This window comes from Hemitrygon akajei, chromosome 16 (assembly GCF_048418815.1).
Source record: "Hemitrygon akajei chromosome 16, sHemAka1.3, whole genome shotgun sequence".
NCBI lineage: Eukaryota > Metazoa > Chordata > Chondrichthyes > Myliobatiformes > Dasyatidae > Hemitrygon > Hemitrygon akajei.
The window spans coordinates 16,930,955-16,957,705 of record NC_133139.1 but is presented as its reverse complement, the minus strand read 5'-3'; the positions used below and the strand labels follow the sequence as shown (position 1 = coordinate 16,957,705).

General features: G+C 42.0%; 1 protein-coding gene across 7 annotated transcripts in view; it reads left to right on the top strand.

Annotated features, from left to right (window-relative positions):
* The window catches only part of LOC140739785 (transducin-like enhancer protein 4), a 253,383-nt gene that overhangs the window by 29,144 nt on the left and 197,488 nt on the right, over positions 1–26,751 (top strand). For 5 of the 7 annotated variants that reach the window (XM_073068304.1, XM_073068308.1, XM_073068306.1 and 2 more), the window contains exons 3-4: positions 628–703; positions 21,668–21,712. In XM_073068304.1, the coding sequence (XP_072924405.1) occupies positions 628–703; positions 21,668–21,712 (121 nt within the window). The remainder of the gene's footprint in view (positions 1–627; positions 704–21,667; positions 21,713–26,751) is intronic. The other 2 variants (XM_073068307.1, XM_073068305.1) reach the window with 1 other exon arrangement.

Here is a 26,751-nt window from a genome sequence, read left to right as displayed (position 1 = left end):
AAATATAATTATTGTATTATAGAAGATCCAGCAGGCACTTTCTACACAGCAAGCTCCCACAAACTATGGCCAGATCATTTATTTATAATGCTGGTGGAGGGAGAAATTCTGACTATACTGTTTAGATACAGTGCTGTTGCTATCGGGTGGCAAGGTGGAGATGCATCCCTACCAGAGAAGGTGTAAGATGCTTTTTCCCTCTGCTAGCCTGCAAGTCGCACCCGTTTAGCCCCCCCCCAGTCAGGGTTGTGTGAAGCCATGGGAACCATAATACATTGGATGGTCACCTGAGCAGCTTGTGTGTGTCACAAACCCTGGTAATGCAACCACTGACACCAGGCACACAACCCCTGAGGAATATTGACAATGGCTGGGGTCACCCATGTTGTACAGACACTGCCCAGAAGAAGCAGTGCAAATGGGAAGGCATGATGCGTAATGAATCTAACAACACATGCCCTGGTTTCTTCAGGCACTGCCAAGGGGAAATTGGCTACTCGAAAATGCTTCTGCTGTTGCCTCAGTACTGCTTGTGTTTGAACAATCCTGTTAAGCAAACTTGTCGCAGGTTCCTGTGCTTGTCATAGGTTTGTGTAATGATTAAGATGTTTTCTTTTTAAATTGCAGTCTCAAGCTGGAATGTGAGAAACTGGCCAGTGAAAAGACAGAAATGCAACGGCATTACGTCATGGTATGTACTCAAGTATGTATGCCAATAACATCCATTATGGTTTTCGAAATACAGTGGGGTTGGGGAGTCTGGTCAATGTAACTGTTGCTCATCTTGCTGTTTTTTCTTTTAAGAGGAACATCCCACTGCTGTCTGGCCATGAAATCTCCTAGAGAATGCATTTAGCTTGGGTCATCTAGAGTTTATGTGGCCACCTTCAGCCACTTCATTTCCTAAGGGGTGTTAAGTTACCTGCCTGAAGCAGATAGTATTATTCATTGCTTAAAAACTGGAAGAATGTCCTGTAGGAGTTGATGCATGCCTGGGGCAGACCGAAAACTGTAATGAAATTTTTTATTCTCCCATTTGAAATGTTTATTGAGTTAAATCTAGTTGACTAAACAATTACATAGTTCACTTAACTAGATAAATATGCTGAGCCCTCGGTATATTTTATCCATGTCATCCTGAGCTCAGAGGTGAGAAGACCTCTGGCATGCAATGAATTGATTGACTTGTCAAAGTGGCCAGAATGTGGAAGCCCGCTGAGTCTAAAGAGGGCTTAATGTTGCTAGATTGAAGCCAGTTGATTGCACGGTTGAAGAACCGAGAAGGAATTTTCCCTTTTGGGTGGTCGTTTCATTGGTAAGGCTGGCATTCAATGCCTACTTGAAGATAGTGCTGATCTGATTGCTTTAACTTTAACAGGCCTCCTGGTAAAGTGCTGAGGCTCGAGTCCCTGGAAGGTGACCTAATGAAGGGACAGTGAAGTACTTCTCAGTTGGGTTACTGTACCACTGGCAAAGCACTTCATAGTCTTGCACCTTTTGTCCTTGTTCTTGCCCGTAGCCAATAGACCTCATTCAGTATGTTGAGTAAAATGAAGTTTGTGTAGAGAGTGAGTACCAGTGTAGGTAATCTGCTCCTGGTGGGACAAATGACTGTTTTAGTAAAAGTCATCCTAGCCCCAGAACTTCACTGCAAGAATCTCTCAGACCAGTTTCTTAACAGCTTCAGAAATGATCTTCCTTCCATCCTAAATTCAGAATTGGGAATGTTCCCTGGTATTTGTACTTGGAGCACTGCAACAAATGACTATGCCTGTGCCTGCAACAGACTTGGGCAACATTTGGTTGAGTCAACTACATTTGAGTCTCCGGTGACAAGCAGTGACCAAATGCGTTTACTAATCAAGAACCTAGCAGCCGCTGCTTTAAATATGCCCAATGACTTGCCTTACAAAGCCATCAGTGGCAAAGAATTCCACAAATTCACCATCATCTGACCAAATAAATTCCTCCTTGGAGCATCTCCAAACATCTCTGGTCTAAAAGGACATCCTTGTAGTTAATGGCTGTGCCCTCTGGTTCTAGATTCTCTCTGTGTCTCTCTGTGCCTCTAATATCTTCATGTCTACTTTATCTAGGCCTTTCAATATTTGGTAGGTTTCCCTTCCCCCTCATTCTTCTAAAGTCTAGTAAGAATAGGACCGGAACCATCAACATTCCTCGTATGTTAATCCTTTCATTCCCAGGATCATTCTCAAGAACAACCTCTGGGCCCTCTCCAATGATAGCACATCCTTTGTTGTATATGGGGCGCAAAACAATTCACAATACTCCAAACACAGTCTGACCAACTGTGGGTGGAAAGTTCAAACTGGTCCTATGGCAACATCTAGAACAAAGCATGTGGCTTGGTTAGCTGCTCATCCACCAGGCTAAGTGTGCACTTGTGTCCACCATGGCTGCAGTGTACTTAGAGATGACTTAGACGACTTTATTGGGCCTTCCAACCTCAATGCTTCTACCACCACAAAAGACAAAGGCAAAGATGTATGGGAACATCACTCCCTGCATGCATTAAATCACGTGCTGTATTGATTTAGAAGAATATTGCTTTTTCCTTATCATTGCAGGATTTAAGCTCTGGAACTCCCTACCCAACCCCACTCTGTGAGTGCTGCCACTGACAGGAGGGTGGTGATTCCTCACTAGCAACTTGGAATGGGCAATAAATACTTGTAATACCAGCAATTTCCAGATCTTGAAAGATGGAAAAGATTAAACGAAAGCTTTAGTGTTATAATAGATCAAGGCAGTGGTCACATTTTACTTTAGGAAGTGGTAATTTATCAAGATTTCTTTGTTACTTCTGCTGGTAAAGGTCCTTGTCACCCAAAGATTGAGATCGAGCACAAATGCTGATAGCCTGCCCATGATCCACAGCAGTATCTCATTTCAGTTGAGGTATTGGAAGATCTTTGGCACCGTTGAATTGGACCAGAACAAAGGGTCAATGACTTGAGGAGAGGAATGTTGAATATTGGCAAGGAAGAAAAGTTGCATATGTTTTGGAGTGGATGGAAATGTCTTTGGGGAAATTTTTAGTTTTGTCAGAAATAGAGCTTTAGTTCAAGTTGTCTAATCTTTTCCTGTTTGTGATCCAAACTATGTCACTGGGTGCCAGATGAGGCACTTCAAAAAGAAGGCAGCCAAAAATAACCCTTCATTCTGTAAAGTATCCTTTTAAATGTTTGGAGTCTAATGCCAGACAGTATGACACAGACAGCAGTGTTATCCCCTCAGAATGAATGGGACTCTTGTTTGGAGTGACTTTAGCTTAAAGTAATACATGGCGAGATACACAATCAGCCACCAAATAGAAGCTTTCTGTTCCAGCGGGCAGTAGGGGGTTTGGGAGACTGGCTTAAGCAGGAACTTGCTCTTTGTTCTGAACCGGGTTTGTATTCTATAAAGCCATGGGACCTTGGCATGATGTTGGGAAACAGGATGGAGATGAGCATAAACACAGGAGATTCTGCAGATGCTGGCAGTCTTCAGCAACACACTAAAATCTCAGCAGGTCAGGCAGTATCTATGGACTGAAATGAACCAGCAGAGGCTGAGACCCTTCATCAGTCCTGTGGGCGGGAGTTGGGCAAATTTTTGGAGATCTGTGGTGGGCGGTTCAGTCAGGGAGATCTTTGATTCAGTTTTAAAATCTTCATGGCTTTCTGCTGCCCCCCCCCAGGTATCAGGTCTTAGTAAAGCATCTCCTCCTGAGGCAAAGGCTTTGCTGAGGAATTGGGCACAATTCACCATGGAGCACCGTCCTTGCCTTCTGTCTGCAGGACATGCCTTAATAATACAACAAAGAGCTGCAGTGTAACCAAAATTGTTAAGGTGGTTGAGGGCCAGCAGGTAGAAGTGGGGGCATGTTTTGTTCTGCATCTAACTGTTCATTACCTAACTACAACTTCTAAGGTTGTCCTTGAGGGCTTAAAATGGAAACTTCATACTTCATGTCTGGACACAAGCACACACTGCAGAGCACAAGACGGCGCTCAGACTTTCTCTATCTTCTAGCTCAGACAGATGGCTTAGAAGTGACCAGACGTCTGAACCTCATGTGTCTGTCTCTAATGCCAGCATTATAGGAGAATGTTGCGATCCAAGTAGGTATATTGTGATTTTTCCGAAGCACGTAGCTGTGTCATCTGTGCGTATGCCAAGTAATGAGGGAGGGGTGGGGCACGTACTTTTTGTTTGTTTATAAGTCATAGCAGCATAGAGCTGGCTTATTCAGCCCATTGAGTCTGCTCTGCCATTTCATCATGGCTGTTTTTCCCTCTCAATTCCTTTCTCCTGCCTTCTCCATGGAACTGTTTACTTATTTATATTTATATATATAAAAATCTCCTTAATAAATAATCAAAAACCTACCAACCTCCATTTTAAATTTCACCAAATGACTCTGCCTCCACAGCCAGCAGTGGCAATGAATTCCACAGATTCAACACCCTCTGGCTAAATAAATTCCTCCTCATCTCTGTTTAAAGAGATGTTATTCAATTCTGAGACTGTGCCTTCTGGTCCTAGACTCTCACACTAATGGAATGTATTATTTAAGTACCCTTTTCAGATTAATTTTAAGGATATTTATTCCATATTCAGATTTTCACTTCGTGATTTGTGAATTCCAGAGGGGCAAATTCCTATTACCCAGATTGCCGAAAGCCATGGTTTGCCTTTACTTGAAGCCCAGCCCTGCCGTACCCTTATATCTTCCATTTCCCCTTACTACAGTCAGCTGACTCACCCACCTTCATGTTCAGTTCACGTTTGGGAAAGACGGGATCTTTCCTTGTATCGCCTGGACTCGATTCATCAATTAAAGTCCCCGTGGTAAAGATCAGCCTTAATTTTATCGAATGGTGGAGTAGGGAGAGGGGCACAAACTGGCTGACTGCTTTTTCTTTTATGATACCCTCACCTCTACAGCAGATAGGGCAGAACACATAAAATAGCGGCTGGCATGCCCACATTTAGAGGTGCCAGGCTCTAGCCTAGAGGGAGACCTCTGTCTGCTGTACTTTCAGTGCAGACATTAGGCATCCATTGCTTCAAGAGCAAGGAATTTGTGGATTTAAAACATTGCTACAACATGAAATCGAGCCATCCAGCCATCAGGTCTGTGTCATTGATTTTTCTCCCCTTGAGACCTCTAATCATTCTCCTGTTCATTTGCCGTACTCTTTATAGTCCTGTTTCCCAAGCAACTGTCGATATTCCCTTTTTAAAAAGAATCCATTAAATAGTGGATTTTAAACATCCTCTGTGTACAGAATTTTTTATAACCTCTCCTTTAATTCTCTGGTGATTGAAAGGGCACAGACTTGACATTAGCATTGTGCTGACCAGTGGAGGCAATCCATCATTATTTGTCATTACAGCCTTTGATGCTTCTGAAGACTTGTACCCATCTTTCTTGAGGGTAAATTTCCTCCCTTTCCAAGTGTACATTTGTGCCTGGAGTCTCATCCCTCATCAGCTAACGTGCCACTGCTTTTTCTATGGGGTTTGGCAGCTTGCCTTTATAGATGTGTGCCATGCTTTAACCGTGGCCTAATTCAAGTGCATTACTTTTAATGCTTAGTATGTCTGCAGAAAGATTTGATTAACCTTTCAACTATCAATCCCATCTTCAATGATCTTCAAAACCAGACATAAATGTACTTCCTCTCTCTGCTTCATTAGAATCAAGCCATAATTCCCTTCCTCATTCTCCAAAGTATTTTCTTTCCGGTTTTCTGCATTGAACTGCAGCTGCCTTCTTTCCATCCAGTTATTTGTCTCTTTTATTGCCTTGCAGCAAACTTGTTTTGATTTTGGTATCTTAGACACATTAAAGCTCCCTCAGTTTTTTAATCCAGCCATTTTGTTTTGAACAGCAAATTCCAATACAGGATATGGAATGTATAAGCTATATTATGGGTCTAGAAATCTAGTGGTGTGGACTAAAGCTCTGGGACCATAAGTCAAAAAGTCCAAGACCACTATATTGCATATGGGATGTTTAAATTTAATTTTACCTGATAATCTGGAACTTAAAGAAAACTAGTGTTAGCATTACTAATTATGATCCTGTTATAGTATAATTCTATAGATTCTAGTTATATTAGAATCCATAAGAAGAATAAGTATAGAATAATAATTATTTCATAGAGTTGTTGAGTATTCCCACATGAAAGTGAATCTCAGGGTTGCATATGGTGATATATATGTACTTTGTTCATAACATTTACTTTGAACTTTGAAAAAACCATATGTGCACGTAAAATATTTGGTTGCCTACCTTCCATTTTGGGCCATAAGCCAGAGGACCAGAATTAGGCCATTTGGCCCATCGAGTCTGCTCTGCATTTAGCTCTGGCTTGTTTATTATCCTCCTCAAATCCATTCTCCTGTCTTCTCCCCGTAACCTTTGACACTCCTACTAATCAAGAATCGATCAAGCTCTGCTTTAAACATACCCAATGACTTGGCCACCACAACCATCCATGGCAATGAGTTCCACAGATCCTCCACCCTCTAACTAAAGACATTTCTCCTCATCTCTGTTCTGAAGCCGCATGTTTATATATTTGGAGGTTGTGCCCTTTAATCCTGAGACCGTGCCCATTTTAAGAATGGAAATTTGCCTTGCTGGCTTGCATGTGACCTCAGCAATGGGCTTGATGTGTTGCATTTAATTCTAGTTAAAGAAAACGTCCCAGTCATAGCAAAATCCCCACAATATACCATATTCACAACAAACCACGATAATGTGGCCTTGCCACTTACACTACAGCGGATCAACACACACAAAATGCTGGAGGAACTCAGCAGGACTGGGGGAAAAAAAGATGAGGGGTGGAGTTAAAATCAATCAATCAAGTTTATTGTCGTTTAACTATATATACGTAAACTGTCAAACGAGATGATGTTTCTCTGATCCAGAGTGTAAAGCACAGTAGTACATATAACACAAAACTTGTGAAAGGAAGGATAACATCTACAGATGAATTACACATAAATAAACAAAGTGCATAAATTAAATATTGTAAGGTACAGAACAGATTAACCAGTGACACTTTGTGATACGGCAGGGAGCTCAGGAGCCTAATGGCCTGAGGGAAGAAGCTGTTTTCCATCCTGATCATTCTTGTGTTTATGCACCAGAGTCTCCTGCCTGATGGTAGAAAGTCAAAGAGGATGCTGGATGGATGGGTGGGATCCTTGATAATACTAAGGGCCCTGTGTACGCAGCACTCCTGATAAAGGCCCCTGATGGATGATAGGGAGATCCCAGCCGTTCCCATAGTCCTTTGTAGGGACTTCCGGTCTGAAGTTCATCTGTTCCCATATCAGATAGAAATGCATCTTGTCAGGATGCTCTCGAAGGTGGTCCTATAAGATGGGGGGGGGGGGGGTTGGAGTGGTGGATTCTCACTTGCCTCAACCTCTTCAAGAAGAGGACCTTCTCAAGGGCAATAAATACTGACCATTAATAAAGTACAAAGACATTCATGTGGAAAATTGCTTGCCTACTCTTTCTGGGATTAGAAATGTATGGACATAATTCTTTTAACTCCATGAGGCATGATATTTGATTAGGTACCTTGCAATGTGCATTTTTAACTGCATATAAACCCTTCTGTTCTGCCTTTATTCCCATATCAATCCTCTGTTAGTCGATAAATGAATTCAATTAATGTTGATCAAATGCCATCAGGAAATGACTAACAATCATTAGCTTTCAAGTGTTAATAATTTTATTGTCTTATAAACTTTCCCCTGGCCAAGATTCATCTGCCAACCAAGGGCAAATGAAGTGGTCATTCCTCCTATGGCTGTAAAATATTACTGCTGTTAAAATACCTGGCTCATTTGTCCATTGAGCACCATGGCAACACTACAGATGCCATTTGTGTGAAGTGCTTTTGACATACTTCAGCAGGAAAAACATTGTAAATGCAAGTAGATATTTATTAAAGTTGGACGTAATCAAATTTTTAAGGGGCTCAACTGGGTTTAGAAAATCTAACTGGATGGTAGACCAAGTTCAAAGTGCCAGATACCTTGTTATGCAATGTTAACAGAACTGGGATTTGTAACTAGTTCCATAGATTGGGGCAACAACAAAAATTGATACGCCTATTAACTTCATATTGTGATCTCTCTGTACTAATCTTCTGCTGTTGTAATATAGGAAGTGGTCAAACTATACACTCAGTGGCCACTACATTAGGTACACCAGCTTGTTGGTGTAAATATCTAATCAGCCAATCATGTGGCAACAACTCAATGCATAAAACCATATAGACATGGTCAAGCGGTTTAGTCGTTCTGATCAAATGTCAGAATGGGGAAGAAATGTGACTTTGATCACGAAATGATTGTTGGTGCTGGACCGGGGTGTTTTAAGCATCTCAGAAACTGCTGATTTCCTGGGATTTTCACACACAACAGTCTCAAATTTACAGAGAATGGCATGAAAAACAATATATATATATATATATATATATATATGTTTTTTTTAAAAAAAATCCAGTGAGCGGCAGTTCTGTGGGTGAAAGTTCTTTCTTAATGAGTGAGGTCAGAGGAGAATGACCAGACTGTTCCAAGCTGACAGGAAAGCAACAGTAAGGCAAATAACTACACATTACAACAGTGGTATGCAGGACAGCATCTCTAACACAAAACACATCAAACCTTGAAGTGGTTGGGCTACAGCAATAGAAGACCAGACCATGTGACTTTAAACGCGTACTTTGGTATAGGAGCGTTAACATCAGTCGTTGTTTTCTTCCTCGGATTTTCATTATTGTGGCGTGAGCACACACTGATCTCTTTTCATGGAAGTAATGTAATCGGTAACTTTCATTGTCACCCAACCCAACCTCGTGATTAGATTAGGCGGGGGTTCCCACAGGAAATACGTCCTCGATATTGAGGTGAACTAATGATTATTAAGGAGAAAAATGTGCTGTGGTCTGATACGTAATCTTAAAAAAAGCACAGAGTGTTCTTGCCACAGAAAGCGTATAATGAGAGGCTGATCTCATGACTGTGGTTGGGACCTTATTTGACTCCGTCTCTTTAACTCAACAATCATTTTCAAAGCTGCGCCCTGACCTTCTGTTTTCCTTCTCGTATGCTGAAATCCAGCTTCTGAGCTGGGTAACGGTTGCTTTGTGACTGGCTACTCACCCACTTATCTCCTGCAGCCACTGGTGATCCTAGAATAAATTGGCCGGACACTGACAGCAAGGGCAAGATCTGGCAACAATATAAATGTTATGCAAGGAATTTTTTTTAGCAGGATGAGGGTAAAATGGGAGGGAGATTGTAATGGCCCAATCCTGTGCTATCAAATTCAATGGAATCACTGAATCATTGGGCTGACATTGGGGAAGGCCCACAGGAGGTTCACGAGAATGGTCCTGGGAACAAATGGGTTAATGTATAAGAAGCGCTTGATGTTTCTTGGACTACACTCACCAGACTTTAGAAGAATGAGGTGGAATCTTATTAAAACCTATCAAATTTTGAAGGGGCTAGAATCCCCCACTATAGGAAACATCCTCTCCACATTCACTCTATCTAGGCCCTAGATAGAGTGGTTGTGGAGAGGATGTTTCCTATAATGAAGGAGTGGATATATTTAAGATGGAGGAGATAGGTTCTTGATTAGTGAGAGCGTAAGGGTGTCGAAGGTTACAAGGAGAAGGCAGGAATTGAGGTTGAGTGGGATAATAAGTCAGCCATGATTGGATGGTGGAGCAGACTAGATGGGCCAAATAGCCTAATTCTGCTCCTATGTCTTATGGTCTCAATTGCAGAAGATTAGAGTACTGGAACATGCTCATTAGTCCACAAAGTCTATGGTGAACATGGTGCTGAATTAAACCAAGACTCTTCTTGTCTACTTGCACCAATACCTGATGCTGACTTCTCTGTGTGTATAAACTTGATGCACCACACATCTCTAAATTTACCCCCTCTTCCTTAAATGCATGCCTTCCAGTACTTGACATTTCTATTCTGTGGGAGTAAAGATCTGTCTCCTCTGTCTATGCCTTTACCATGGAAAAATGATTCTAATTGTCTACCCTATCTAAACTTGCTGCCCGCTACAACGAAGGTCTCGTATCTCTGGTGGTGTTTAGAGCTATCTTCTTTGTGTCAGTAGCTTCCTCTCTGTTTTCATTACGGTCAGTCATTCAAGTCTGGGTGGAGACTCAGGAATACCATCACCCTTGAATGTAGAACAATTTTTCATTGCTGTTTCCATAACGATTTTGTTTACCAATCAAGGTTGTTAGCCCTGAGCTGAGCCCCTGCACCTGCAGGACCAGCAGACCACTCTTAGTTTGTCCTCTACCCTTTGACCTGTTTGACATGGGTGACCCTGCCAAGAGCCAAATCATAAAGCCCTGATGCCAGCCAACAGAGCTCTCTGAGAATTTGAGGCTGCCAAGCCTCCAAACCACGACATGTTTGTGGTACTCTTGGAGGTCCCCTATCCTTGCCTCTCATAATTTTATAAGCTTCTCTCAAGACTTACAAAGCTTGCGATGCTCCAGAGAAATCAACTGAAATTTGTCCAGCTTATTATTAGCTCATACCTTCTCATGCAGCAAACCTCTTCTATGCCATTTCCAAAGCCTCCACATCCTTCCTGGAATAGAGTGACAAGACCTGAACACACTACACCAGTTATGGCCTAACCAAAGTTTTAAATACAGTTGCAAATTGACTTGCTGACTCTTGTACTCAATGCCCTCACCAGTGAAGACAGGCATGCCATATGCCACTTGTACTGCAGTAATTACTTGTGTAGCCACCTTCAGTGAGCTATAGATTTGGACCGCAAGATCCCTTCTCAACAGGAATTCTTCCTTTTGGAAAATGCGATTCTTATTGGAGATGTTTTAAGATATTGTGAACAAAGGTAGACTTCATAATTTGTTTAAAAACATGAGTGCAGTCCATAAAATCATAAGGTATAGGAGCAAAGTGAGGCCATTCAGCCATTGAGTTTGCTCTGCCATTTTTAAAAAAACTATCAAATCAAGTTGGTTTTAATTGTCATTCAAACCATACTTGGATACATCCAAATGAGACAGCATTCCTCTGGAGCCAAGATGCAAAATCTTATCGTGGCTGATTTATCATTCTCCTCAATCCCATTTTCCTGCCTTCTCCACATAACCTTTGACACCCTTTACTAATCGAGAATCTATCAAGTTCTGCTTTAAATATACCCACAAGGCTTGCACAAGGCAATGTGGCAACGAATTCCACGGATTCACATTGTACATTTAATATTTCAGAAATATTTCAATAATATTGTAAATGTGTTGTTTAATTCAGAAGTTCTTTCTTTAAATAATTCATCGTAGGTTGTATGTGAATGGCATACGATGTCATGCACCTGCGTCATATGACCATGCCTCGCTTATTGTTTAAAAAAAATTTAAACGGAGACCACCTTTGTCCTGCAATTAGTTTTATGTTTTAGAGTTGCAAAACATAATACTCACCACCTTCTGGCTAAAGAAATTCCTCCTCATCTCTGCTCTAAAGGAGTGTCCTTGTAATCTGAGGCTCTGTCCTTTAGTCCTGGATTCCCCCCGCTACTGGAAACAGCCTCTCCATGTCCAATCTATCTAGGCCTTTCAAAATTCGATATGTTTCAATGAGATCCCCCTTCATTCTTCTAAACGCCAGTGAGCATAGACCCCAAGTCATCAAATGCTCCTTGTACATTAACCCTTACATTTCCGGGAACATTCCCCTGAACCTTCTCTGGACCATTTCAATACCAGCACACCCTTTTAGATAGGGGGCACAAAACTCTACACGATATTCCAAGTGCAGCCTAACCAATGCCTTATAAAATCTCAGCATTATGTTCTTGCTTTTATATTATATTCCTCTGGAAATGTATAGCAGTTAGCATAATCACTTTACAGCACCTGCGTTCAATTCCCGCCTGTGTCTTTAAGGAGTTTGTATGTTCTCCCTGTGACCTCGTGGGTTTCCCCTCACATTCCAAAGGATTGTGGGTTAGTCGGTTCTTTGATCATAACACATGGGAACAGAAATAGGTCATTTGGCCCATTGAGTCTGCTCCACCATTCAATCATGGCAGATCCTTCCTCCCCCCCTCGCAGCCCCACTCCCCGGCCTTCTCTCCAGAATCTTTGATGCCGTGTCCAATCAAGAACCTATCAAGCTCTGCCTTAAATACACCCAATGACCTGGCCTCCACAGCTGCCTGTGGTAATAAATTCCACAAGTTCACCACCCTCTGGCTAAAGATCTTTCTCCGCATCTCCGTTTTTGAATGAACATGTGGGTGTAATTGGGCAGCATGAGCTCGTTGGGCCTGAAGGCTCTGTTACTGTGTTGCTAAATAAATAAGAAAGCATTACGTTTGCCTTCCTTCCTACCAAAGCAACTTGGAAGTGGAACTTTAGGGGAAGATCCTTTGCATCTCTGATTTCTGAAGTTGCCCCCTCCCCCATTTTGAAAATTCTATGCCTTTACCCACATTTAATTACAGGGGGGTGGGACAGAGGATCCAGTTTTCAAAGTTTAGTTGCAATGGGGAGTAAGTATTTCATTTCCTTCCTGCAACTGAAATATGCTTGCAAAAATATTGCAATCATCTGGGTCTGATAGCTTAAGGGAGTGGAATTAATTTAAGTACAGATAATCTGGGCTTTTAGAGGCTTTGCCAGTCTCAGCAATGTAACCATGCTTGTTATTCTCAAAGCTGTTTTCCAATGATGCAATCAGCATTTAGTGTGAATAAAAGGCGGTGTCTCTGAGGCTCAGTGGGTAAAGAGTTAGCAGAACCACATACTGAGGGTAGATTATTATGGGCCTGGTTCTTGGTTGATGCTGATTTAGTTGACCTCAATGGAGTCACTAAGTGAGGTCTATTATTAGTCTTGTTGTTCATAGTAAAGGCAAATCTAAAAAAAATTCTCATCTAGGATTTATATGTTTCTTTCCTCAGTTCCTCTCCGCTAGCTTCTGTGTAAATGTTTCCCTTGTTTTTAATATTCTGCCAACTGATTATCACCAAGATGAGAAAAGCTGCAGCAGCTGGAAATCCAGTGCTGGAGGAACTCAGAAGGCCAGGAAGCATCTATGGGAAAGAGCAAACAATCGATGTTTCGGGCCAAAACCCTTCATTAGGACTGGGGAAAGAAAACTTGAGAAGCTTGGGCAAGCAGGCGTGGGGAGAAGAGGAAGAAGTACTAGGTGATAGGTGAAACTGGGTGGAGGGGTGAAGTAAGGAGCTGTGAAGATGATGAGTGAAAGAGCTAAAGGACTGGAGAAGGGGAAATCTGGTAGGAGAGGGTAAAAGACCATGGACAAAAGGGAAGGGGAGGAGCACCAGAGGGAGCCAACTCAAGGGAGCCTCCCCCCGCTTCACCATTCCCTTTCCTGTTTCCGTCTGTCAGCTTGTCTCTTTATCTGCCCATCACCTCCCTCTGGTATTCTTCCCCCTTCCCTTTCTTTCATGGTCATCTACCCTCTCCTATCAGATTCCCCTTTCTTGAGCCCTTTATCTCTTTCACCTATCAGCTTCCCAGCTCTTTACCTCACCTCTCCTCCTCTTCCAGTTTCACCTACCACCCGCCATCTTGCACTTCTCCCTCCCCTCCCCCAACCTTCTTCCCAACCTTCTTCCCAACCTTCTTCCCAACCTTCTTCCCAGCCTTCTTCCCAACCTTCTTCCCAGCCTTCTTCCCAGCCTTCTTCCCAGCCTTCTTCCCAGCATTCTTCCCAGCATTCTTCCCAGCATTCTTCCCAGCCTTCTTCCCAGCCTTCTTCCCAGCCTTCCTCCCAACCTTCCTACTGTAACTTCTCATCTCTTTTACCAGCCCCGATGAAAGGTCTCGGCCAGAAACATTGACTGCTTACTCTTTTCCATAGATGCTGCCTGTCTTGCTGAGTTGTTCCAAGATTTTGTGCGTATAGCCCATTATCAACAGTGCTTTATGTCTTAAGTCATCAACCTCCTCTATAAACCTCCTTGAAAGGAAGCTCTTTGCATGAGTCCAGCCTGAATTTTTAGTCTCTTCGTTCAGGCCTTGAGTTTGTGTATCTTTGTGTACCACTGACAACGGGCCTGTTCTCTGTCACATGATGCTTTTCTGAGTCATCACTCATTTTTTTTAAATGAAGCTCCTTGCCATGTTGTGCTATGTTGAAAGCTCTCTATCATTTGAAGTAACACACACAAAATGCTGGAAGAACTGGATTGATCAGGCAGCATCTATGGAGAAGAATAAAGAGTCTGCGTTTATCTGCTTGAAAATCATTGTCAGGATGGATAAGTTCTTTAACTTCCATCAAGCCTCATGTTCCTCCAGTGTTTTGGTTGCGTTAATAAACATCGACTCTTTATTGCTCTCCAAAGATGCCTTCTGACTTCCTACAGCATTTAGTCTGTTACTCTGGATTTCCAGCATGTGCAGAATCTCTTCTGTCTATCATTCGAATTTGTTGCTGAATTCATTAACACCAATGTCGTCATCCTATAGCTAAGTGGTTGGGAGATTTCTGCAGATTAAGGGCAAAATACTAAAATAATGTTTGACCTCGGGTATTGGTCAAATTGAGATCAGAGAAAAAGGACTGGAAAAATATTGGCTTTTGTTGCTTTCATTTTGCACTGCAATGTGACTGATTTGCATTCCTTGACTACCACTCACAATTGAAGAAACTTGGTCAATATCTGGGGTTAGAAAAGGTTGAGCACTTGGGTCTATAGTCATTAAAGTTTATAAGAACTGAAGGTGATCTTATTGAAAAAAGTAAGATATTGAAGGGGTTAAGGGAACATAGATTTGTTTCTCTGAAATCTGTCATTCAATAAAATGTTGACCTCTGATCTCTGTTCCACTTTTGTGTACTTGCTCTCTTTCCCTTGATTCCCTTAACGTTTTGACAGACCAGCTCTGGGAAACATCATCTCTATATCCACCTTGTCAGTCCCAGTAAAATGATATCCATTTCAGTGTGATCACTTGCCAATGTACAGGGGCTCACGTACAGGGCTGGTTTGTTTAATTTGACCTTGTATGAAAACCCCTTCAACCCAATAACCAATCCTTTGAACATTTTCTGCTCTCTGTTTGCAGATGTATTGATTTGTGGGTAAGGTCACATTTCAGGTCTCATCTCACTCGGGGCCCTATATGAAGTCTTTACTCTCAATCCTAATCTTTTTGCAATTAAGGCCAGCATTCTATTTGCCACCTTAATTGCTTGCTGTTAACTTTCAGTGAATTGTGAGTGTGAGGGCGTGTAGGTTCTTGTCAGCAGTACAGTTTTGCAAACCCTCATTGAAAGTAGGTTGAAGCTTTATAGAACTAGTTGGGTTAGGATTGGGCACTAAACACCACTTATGTTATTGAAGTTTAAGACAGAAGCAAAAATCCTAGATTTTTTTAGAATGGTAAGGCTCCAAAGTATTTTTTATAACCAAGAGAACTGAATATGCTTGGGCTCTTTGGGTTATGTCTATCAATCAGGGAACTGAGTACAGGAATCAGAAAATCCTGTTTTAACTGTGCAAGTGATTGTTGAAACCACACATAGTATTGTGTGCAGGTTTGGTCAACCAGCTATAGGAAGGATATCATTAAGTTGGAATGGGGTAGGGACTTTTCTCCCTGGAGGATAGATGGCATGACTGTAGTGGTTATATATATAAAAAAAATAATCATGAATTTTCTAGGTAAGGTGAATGGTCACCATTTTTTTCCCCCTAGAATGGGGAAGTCTAAAACTAGAAGGCATATAGGTTTAAGGTGAAAAGAGAAAGATTTAAAGAGGATCTGAGAGCGCTTTGCGAGGAGATTTGGTACGTGTGCACAAGGTCATGACTTGTTTGGGTAGTGTAAGTAGAGAGAAGTTGTTCCAATTAGTGTCAGGTTCAAAAATCAGATATGTATTTGAGTCAAAGTGGACTTTTTCTTTCACTCAGACAGTAGTTTGAACTTTGAATTCCGTTATTGTGGGGAGCATAAGACATAAGAACGGAATTGGCCTATCCAGTCTCTCCTGCTATTTGATGATGGCTGATTTATTTTCCCTCTCAACCCCACTCTCCTGCCTTCTCCATGTAACCTGGCATCCATAGCCATCTGTGGCAATGAATTCTACAAATTTGCCACCCTCTGGACAAAAAAATCCTCCTCGTTTCTGTACTGAAGGGGCGTTCCCTCTATTCTGAGGCTGTGCCCTCTGGTCCTAGGCTCTCCCACTTCTGAAACCATCCTCTCCATGTCCGCTCTGTCCAGACTTTGAATATTCAGTAGGTTTCATGAGCTACCCCATGTCCTTGTACACTTCAATGAGTACAGGCCCAGAGATGAAAACAGTACATCAAAACTCTCAAAGGGGAGCTGCATAGGAACGTGAGTAGGATTGATCCACAGGGTTGTGGATCCTGGTGGTAGGAACCATCTATCCAAGAGCTATCATAGCAGGGATGTGAAACTCAAAGGAAGTCCATTTCTCTACAGCTGGAAATCAGTGAAGGCTACTGTTTGACAGAATTTTGGGGAGGGTCTCTGAAGGCAGCAGGAAGCAGTCGAGTATCATTGGTAGGGGTGGCCCAATGTTTTATTTGTAGTGGGGAGGAGAATCTTTGGAAGTTGTGAAGAAAATTGGTGGCAACTGAAAGTTAAGAGTTTCTTGACATTCAGCCATGCACATGTATACAGCTAAACAGGGCCAAGGCTAAAACACAGTACATGCAGTTACAATACAGCACATACAGTTATGAAACAGCATGCATTGAAATTATAAAGCACAATACAGTCGCAGAATAAAATTAGCACAAGTCCCTGAGTGGCATGGCCTGAAGATTGGGCTGTTGACTTGGAGCCACGTTTCTGTAAAATTAAGCATGCCGCAATTCCTCATCTCGCGCTACATTAGCTGCGGACAAATGTAATCCAGTTTGTTTTTCGGGCAGCAAACATTAGAAAGCAGTATTGGCAAGATAACCGACCCACTGGTCTAGCCTTTTAACCTAGCACAGATTGCAGCATGCTTCTTGTGCTTCTGTTTTTCTTGCCCCATTTCTGTCCAGATATTTTTCACTTAGGAAGTATCTAAGTGAAAGAAAACAGAGGGAGAGGGAAGGGGAAGGTGATCCACAATATTGTTCATAAATGATTTTCATGACTTCATCTTTGAGAGAGGTCCATTATTAGGCAGCAGTGGAGAGGAAGAGAGAGGGGTTGGAACTAGTTTCTCTATTCTATAACTTATACCACATTACGTGGTGCCATTGCTTATAGGATCCTGTAAAGACGATAAAGATAATCTAAGTATAATGAGTCCTGAAGAAGGTTCTTGACCCGAAACATCGACTGTTCATTTCTGTAGATGCTGCCTGACCTGCCAAGTCCCTCCATTGTTTTGTGTGTGTGTGTGTGTGTGTTGCTTTGGATTTGCAGTATCTGCAGAATTTCTTCTATACCATCATTGTGTACAATAGTTTGTGTGTCCAGCTATTGGAAGTTAAGTCTCTTGCTTAGCTGTGTTTTACTTTTACACAATTTACAGTCTGACTGGAATAGGTTTAGTCCAACTTGGTAAACAATGTGATGCAAGACCAATTCAGGAGTCTAATTGCCAAACTACTTACTTGTATTTTTTTTTGCTTATTTATTATTATTGTTGTTATTACTTTTTGTATTTAGTTTGTTGTCTGTCTTCTGCACTCTGAGAGTCCTAGCTGGGTGGTTCTTCATTGATTTTGTTACGTTTATTGTTTGAGAGATTTATTGAGCACGCCCATAAGAAAATGAATCTCAAGGTAGTATATGGTGATATATATGTACTCCAATAATAACTTTATTTTGAACTTTCTTTCCTTTACTCATCCCAAAATAAAATGCCACCAATGCATGACATAGACATCTCCTGATTCTTGACCATCACGGGCACCTGCCTCCGGCAATTGTCCTCGAGAGCATTTCGGTAAAGAGAGCCCAGTTCTAACTTGAAGGCAGAGAGCTATGGCCAATAAAAGCTGCCTTGCCCTGCCATTCTGATGAAGAATTTAAAACTGAAAGTAATGAAAGCAAATTTCAAAGATTATACGTCGGGGAAATGCTTGTTGTTCATTCTTTCTCCCTCTGGAATCAAGCTGGCATTGTAGATGGGCAAGTTCTCATGATGGTACTGCATTCACCACCCATCCTATGCTCCTGCCAGGGGCTTTCCTGCCTGTTGTCAGTCGGATGGAAAATGCTTGGAGCACTCTGCCGGAATGGTTGCCCATATGTTGTGTTGCGGTCTATATCTTTAGGCCGATCTCATATCCCTATCTATCCCCACCGTTCCACAAATACTGCAGTGATGTCATGTCATTAGAAAGGTTATGTAATTATTTATCCCTTCTGATAATACTCTTATTTGTTAACACAACATGCCAGCAGTCACTTGTAACTTGCTGTGTTTGCTGATGACACCAACATCTGCCTTTGATAGTTTATGAATTTGTTTAAAAAATAGCAAGATGTTTTAAGCAGCCTCTGTGTTTTATAGGTGCTTATGAAGCCAGCACCTCTCTTGTCCTTACCTACTACCCAATGAGCTTGCGCATCCAATGTATCTCCACAACTTCTACCATCTCCAAGGTGATCCTACAACCAAACGTATCTTTACCTCCCCATCCCCCCATCTGCCATCTGCAGGGTTGCTCCCTTCACTACCCACTTGTCCGTTTTTCCCTCCCCACTAATCTCCCTTCTACCCCCCCCACCACTTATCCCTGTAAGCAGCCAAATTGCTACACCTGCTCATTGATCTCCTCCCTCACCTCCATTCAGAGCCCCAAATAATCCTATAGATGAGGCAACACTTCACATGCGAACTGCTAGGGCCGTCTTTTGTGTCCAATGCAGCCTCCTCTACGTTATTGAGACCAGTCGTAAGTTGGGATACCACTTCGTTAGGCACCTCCGCTCCATGGGCCAAAAGCAGAACTTCCTAACAGCCAAACATTCAGATTCCTGTTCTGACTTGTCAGTCCATGACCTCCTTTTGTGCCAAGATGAGGCCACCCTCATGGTGGAAGAGTAACATCCTGTATTCCATCTGGGTAGCTTCCAACCTGATGAATATTGATTTCTCCTTCCGGTCTTAAAAAAAATCCTTCCTCCTTCTCCTTCTGTTCCGCACTCTGCCTCTTGCCTCTTCTCACCTGCCTATCACCTCCCCCTGGTTCCCCCTCCTTTTTCCCTTACTCATATGGTCTACTCTCGTCCCCTATCAGATTCCTTCCTCTCCAGCCCTTTACCTTTCCTACCCATTTGGCTTCACCTATCACCTTCTAATTATCCGCCTTCCCCTCCCCCCAGCTTTTTATTTGGGCGTCTTCTCCCCTCCTTTTCAGTCCAGAAGAAGGGTCTTGATCTGAAATGTTGACTTCCATGGATGCTGTCAGACCTGCTGAGTTCCTCCATTATTTCGTGTGTACTACCTCTTTCGTCATGTAGTGGTTTTCGGATTTGTTCATTGACACACTCTCGCCACTCATTGCAGGCATCTCTCTTATGAGTTTACTTCAATAAATTTGGGCAGGACACTTTGCTGGCATTAGGTATTGCCTAAACTGCTTTTGACCAGGTTTAAAAAAAACTCTTTCACAGGAACTACAATCGCTAATAAATCCTGGAGCTGAAAGACTTACATGGCCTTTTCAAAGTGTAGTTAGGGGGTCAAGAGTCATGCAAAGACCATACCGTAAAGATGGCAAATTTAACTTTCAGAAACTCATTACTGAACCTAATGGGTTTTCACAATAGCCAGATTGTTTCATGGTCACCTTTACTTATGCTGGTATTTTATATCCAATTTTCTTTAAATTACAGGAATTTAAATTCCTTGGCTGCCATGGTGGGCTTCAAAATCTCCTCAAAAAGCTGTTGGCATACTGGTCTGATTTGGCCAATGTGGTTCTAATGTTTATTTCTTTTAAAATAGATAAAGTATCTGCTAACAAGAATTACGAGGTGCAAGTGTTGCTTGTACATCTCCTGATAGTTACGAGCAGTCATTGTGAAGAGCAGTAGCATTGTCATTATGCAAATAATGGCTGCGGGGATTAACGTTATTCACGAAGATGTGCGTTGGAGCACAGCACGGGGTGGGAGGCGGAAGGGGGTCTGTGAACTTGGAAATATTAGTGGTAAGTGACAGTAAAGCATGAGGACTATGAATCAGGATAGGTTTATCACTGACCTTGTCACCCAGGACATGCCCTCATCTCATTGCTACCATCAGGAAGGAGGTACCAAAGCTTTAAAGGCACACACTCAATGACTCAGGAACAGTCCCATCCCTTCTGCCATTGGATTTCTGAATGGACATTGAACCCATGAACACTACCTCACTACTTCTTTTTAATTTCTATTTTTGCACTACTTAGTTAACTATTTTATACATATTTAACTATTTGTGTGTGTGTACATATATATTATAAATAAGTAGTTAAATGGTTAAATATATATTTACTTACTCTAACTCAAGTTTTTTTCTATTATTATGTACTGCTGCTACAAAGGCAACAAATTTTATAACTTATGCCAGTGAAGATAAATCTGATTCTAACAGGTCTTAAAATTGGAGGCAGCAGTACAATGCAATACGTAAAGTTGCTAAAGGTTTCAGTAAGAAATATCAAAAATATATAGTACAAAAAGAGAACAAAATATTGAAGTTTATGGGCGATTCAGAAATCTGACTGCAGAGGGGAAGATGTTCTTCCTAAAACGTTGAGTATGGACCTTCAAACTCCAGCATCTCCTCCCTTATGGTAGTAATGAGAAGAAAGCATGTCCTGGATGGTGTGCTTTTTCAAGACCCACAAGCCTGCTCTGCTTTTCAGTCGATCATAATATTGTCCATCCATAAACACCTTGGCAATGAGGGGAGAACTGAAAGCAGATGTATAGACCTGGAGTTGCATATCATCCAGACTGAGTAAGGGTCAGTGATTATTAATACAAGCGATCCTGCAGATGCTGGAAATCCAGAGTAACACACACAATGTTGAATGAACTCAGCAGGTTAGGAAAGGAACAAACAGTTGATGTTTGGCACCAAGGCCATCAGCTTCTCGATAGAGCATAAATGAAGCAGATGGGTATTAAAGCAATCCAATATTTAATGGGTGCATTATTGAGAAATGCTGGAATTCAGTCTGATTTGCTTTTTTGGATGAATGATCGTAGTCTCTGAGTGCTGGTCCAGCGACGTCCAAGTCACCATAACCTCTGCACAACCTCTTCATGTCTTCAAAGTGGATCCTAGTCCAGAGCGTTCTGTGTCATTTTCCTGATTTATCAGTGCATCCAAATCCTTCGGCACTGACCTAAGCCAGTATATTTTGTGCTACATTCATTATTTATCAAGAAATCACATGGAATGCGAAGTAGATAAATGCTGAATCTTTAACAGATGAGCATGTTGGCTGTGTGGAAGGAATTGGAGCATTAAACACAGTCTAAAAGGTTTGGCCTGAATAACTAGCCTCTACACTATCAATTTTATAAAGTTTTAGTCTGCCAGTGTTCCGATTTCCAGTAGTAATTTTGTCTCTTCTTTTTTTTTCTTCCCTCAGTACTATGAAATGTCCTATGGATTGAACATTGAAATGCATAAACAGGTAAGCCTTTTCCTCAGTGTTTTGAAGATTGAACAGCTCCATTAATCAGTGTTACTGCTTCTTACTTTTGTAGAAATGACAGTAATTTTCTCTATCTCCACACTGCAGTCACGGACTGTAATGTCCCTCTGCACTCCGCCATCATCCACCTCCAGAGTTAGTGGCAGGAATCCCACAGGAAAAGCTTCAGATACAGCACAAAATCTAGTATGAGGAACAAGGCCAGGGCAGACGAGGAAGGGGCCGGGATGTGGGCATTCATAATCTCTGAGATCACCTGGCACTCAACCATTCACAAAACCAAACTATTCAGCTGAGGCATTTTCTGAATGGAAGCCACTTTATTATGACCGGACGCAGGTTCTAAGAGATCTGTTATCGATCTCGTAGTTGGCTGGTAATTCTTTTTCAGAAAGCTTTGCACAAAAGGAATTCAGCCCATCATGTGTGCTTTATTTCTTGGGGAAAGCTGATTGCAGAGTGCCGTATTTTTTTTGCCCCATGCTTGCTTCCCTTAATTTCTTCTTGTATATCATAATCATTATCAATTAAACCAGCTTAATTTGTATTTTAATTGAAAACGCATTTAAAATATACTCAAGAAGATCCATGAGTGACACTTTGGAATGGAAATAAAATGGGTTAAGTGAATGTTTGACATGGTGGTGCAGTTAGTACAGATCTGTCTCTACTGCCCATATTACTGTTGGCATTTAAGGCAGCAAAGACGGTCCTCCATTTCTTGCAGAGCTCAGGGCTTTCTCGTATCAGTAGCTCGGTCTTTACTACTGTCAGTCATGCAAATTCCGCGTGGAGACTCAGGAATATCATCGCACTCAGATATAGAATGATTCTTCATTGCTGTTTCTGCAACAGATTTTGTTTTACCGGTCAGGGTTGTTGGCCTTGAGCTAAACTCCCAAAACTGGAGGGCTGGTGGACCACTCTTGGCCTGGCTTTAATCCTTTGACCTCTTTGCCACGAGTGACCCAACCAAGAGCTAAAGCACAAATCCCTGATTCCAGCCGACATTGCTCTCTGAATCATTGAGGCACGCAAGCCTCCCAAATCACAACAAGGTCGCGGTCCTCTCGGAGGTTGGTGTGGCTACCAACTGATGTCATAGTTTGATCGGGCATCTTGCTGAATTATCCTGAAAAAGCTAATGGTTTATTCCTGTGCCTCAGGAAAATGGTCGTGGTGTCCTTTGTAATGTCCTTTTGACCTAATGAACAATAGTACATGATGGCCTTTCAATGCCTTCTGAAACGATCCAGGGGATCGAATGGAATAAAAAGTTAAACCATCTCCAGGAATAGTCCAGACTCATTGTATTTGCCCACAGACAAGGGATGAATGTTTTTCCATGTTTATTGGTTCAAATTGTGTCTCCTGATGTTATCAGTGATGTTATTGTTTTCAATTTTGTATGAAGAGAATGGAGATGTTAATTTGGTTCACGTGGCCATTGGCTCCATACAAACTATTTGCCAGGCCTCTCTGTTGAACTCTGGCAGCTTGTGCCCACTATTTCGTCTTTGTGCTTATCTAGCTCTGTTTAAATCAGTGGTTCCCAACCTGGCGTCCTTGCTTAATGGTATTGGTCCGTGGCATACAAAAAGTGGGGAACTCCTGGTTTAAGTCTGTGTTGTATTGTTGCAAAGAGTTTTCCTTCCTACTGGGTTAATAAACGAGTTTCCAGAACTCCAATTGGGTTTATCTGGCGCTGTCTTGTACTTGAGATTCTGAATTTGTCCTGCGTCTCTGGTGCCAGGTGTACTTACAATGGTAGATTTTCCTAGTTCACCTTCCCTCTTACAGAGCTCTTGCAATTTGTTTTTTTTTAGTCAGTTTGGTGTATTTTAACCTATTTATTACAGAAGATGCACAATATGAACTTAGGCTTTTCAAGATGATGTGACTTCATAAATCTCCTGTTATTTAGGCCCTCGGGTTAGTTTGGAGGAAGGGTGTGGTCTGGGGAGACAAAGAGTATAGGTCGTATCTTGTGCGTGACAGATAGGTCAAGCTCCATCAATAAACTTACCAGTGAGTGAATCAAAATGCGGAAAGCAATTTGCAGTAATTTTTTTTCTGTTCCACTGTTTGGGAACAATGCATCAAAAGCCCAGAGGAAAGCTGATCTACAAGATCAGCACTGGGCTGGTCCTTGTGCCTTCAGGCATTTGTCCTGGTTAAATACTGTCTGCTTTCCTGTGGTCGGTCTAACTGGCAATTATCTGTCACCACATCCAAATTAAAAATTTGAGTAAATACAGAATTTTGTTATTTGCAGTGAATAATCTCTGAGCACAAGATGCCTTGGTGATTTATTAACTTTTCACCGGATTCTGATATTTAAATTTCTGGATTCGGTAACTCTTAGACTAATTTCTCAGACGTCCTTTATTTAAAATTCAAGAAAGGGGCACGACTTGGGGCACAGATCAATGGCAATGATGTCAAAGAATAGGTTGCACTGTGGTTAACTCATCGTTAGAGAATGCCTTAACCATTGAATGTGGCAGGCCTGGAACTGGGGGAGCAGGGAGGTTGCTGTGTAGTCAGTTGGGTGATGTCAGCGTCAGTCTGGACTGCTAAAAACCACAAAGGAAAACTGCTTGTGTGATGTGTTTGTGCCATGATTAGCTTGTGGTCTGTGGGTAGGGCGCAATTAAAGTTGCTCCTGCTTTATTTATAATTTTTGGTCCATGTAGACTGCTGACTGCATAGAGCTTTCTTGCAGTGAAACCACAGGTGCAAGTAGGCAGTGTGATAGAGTCAGCAAATGAACCACTTTAACCAGAAGGAACTTCAATGAAGTAGGTATGGTTGCCAACTAGGGACAAAGTTAGTTGAATGTGGAAGTGCAGCATGCTAAAAGAGGTCCTTATTCTAAGAAAAGGCATGCTGGCATTGGAGAATGTCCAGAGGAGGTTCACTAGAACGATCCCAGGAATGAAAGAGTTAATGTATGAGGAATGTTTGATGCCTCAGGGCCTGTACTCACTGGAGTTTACAAGAATGAGGGGGCATCTCATTGAAACCTATCGAATATTGAAAGGCCTAGAGTGAACATGAACAGGATCTTTCCTATAGTGGGGGAAGTTTAGGATCAGAGAGCACAGCCTCAGAACAGAGATGAGGAGGGATTTCTTTAACTAGAGGGTGGTGAATCTGGAATTCATTGCAACAGGTTCCTGTTGAAGCTTAGCCAAAGCAAAGATTGATAGGTTCTTGATCAGTAAGGGCATCAAAGGTGAAGTGGAGAAGGCAGAAGAATAGAGAGGGATAATAAATCAGACATGATGGAATGGTGAAGATTCAATGGGCCAAATGACCTATATCTACTCCTCTGGTTCAAGATCATATGGGTAGGATGTGAAAAAAAAAGACTAGGTTTCTGTCTCTGGAGAAGGGAAAGATAATCAAATAGGACTTTAAGATGATTAATAATTATAATGGGAAAAATAGAGAGAAATAAGTTTGACTGGTGGGGGACTTTAAAAAAAAATCAGCATTAAGGTTTCAAGAGCAAACTACAGTTGGTGCTGACAAATAATGTCAGATCAGGCAGCTCCTGAGGAGTGAGGAAACAGGCAAACATCTTAACCTTTCATTACAAGAGGCCATAATATCTACGTACTAAAGCTGGGTCCTTCAGTGAAGATGTCAGAAAGTGCATCATTGCTCGTAGTGGAAATCTGGAATGCCTGTGCACCGTAAATCTGCCAACAGCAGCTAAAACGGTTAGCGTGACGCTATTATAGCTTAGAGCAGGGGTGTCAAACTCATTTTAGGTCACGGGCCAGATTGAGCAAAATGCAGCTTCATGCGGGCCGGATCAGTCGGACGCGTGCGAACGCAGCTTTCGTTGCCTCCATTTTTTCAGCCTGCTCTCATGTGTCTCAGTCTCTGCTATAACTACAAAGTGTTTCACTTTACAAATTCCGTTTCTTATGAAGAAGACTGCCGAATAAACACTAAAAGCCCTGAAAACCTGGTACCTGAATAAACTCAGCATTAGCCATATCATACGCCATAGGCGCTTCGATTACTGGGGCCAGCTTTAATAGTAATTAGATATTATCTCGCGGGCCAAAGATAATTCCACCGCGGGCCGGATTTGGCCCGCGGGCCTTGAATTTGACATATATGGCTTACAGCTTCAGAGTTCGGAATTCAATTCCGGCGTCGTCTTTAACGAGTCTGTACATCCTCCCTGTCAAATGCATGGATCTCTCCCAGCTGCTCCAGTTTCTTCCCACAGGCCAAAGACCTCCCAAGTAGGTTAATTGGTCATTGTAAATTGTCCTATGATTAGATTATGGTAAATGCAAGCAGGCTTTTTTCCCCACTGAGGTTGAGGAAGTCTAGAACTAGAGGTCATAAGTTATTATTTATTGATGCAAGGCAAAACTGGCCCTTCCAGCCCAACAAACCACACTGCCCAGCAGTCCACTGATATAACCGAATCTAATCACAAGACAATTTACTATGACCAATTTGCCTTTTTAGCCAGTTGGTCCTTTGACTGTGGGAGGAAACCGAAGCACCCGGAGGAAACCCACGCAGCCACGAGGAGAGCACTTTTTTTTAAAAAAAACTCTGCACAGACAGCTCTGGAATTGAACTCCAAACTGTGAATTGTCGTGATAACTTTTATGCTATTGTGGTGGTTATGAGTGAAAGGTGAAATGTTTAAGAGGAACGTGAGTAGGAACTTCTTCACGAAGAGGGTAGTGAGAGTGTGGAATGAACTACCAGCGGAAGTGGTGGATGTGGGTTTGATTTCAACCTTTAAGAAAACTTTGAGTAGGAATATGGATGTGAGGGGTATGGAGGGCCTTTGCCAATGGGGCTAGGTGGGTCAAAGTGCCTGTTTTGTGCTGTCATATTCAAAATCATTCTGGAGAGCTTTAAAACAAAATGTATTTGTTGTAAAGACCATTTTCCCCCCAAAGTACTTATTGCATGTGATTCACTGCTGATGGCTTATAAAACTTTGCATACAAACTAGCCATTAAAAATACTCTGAA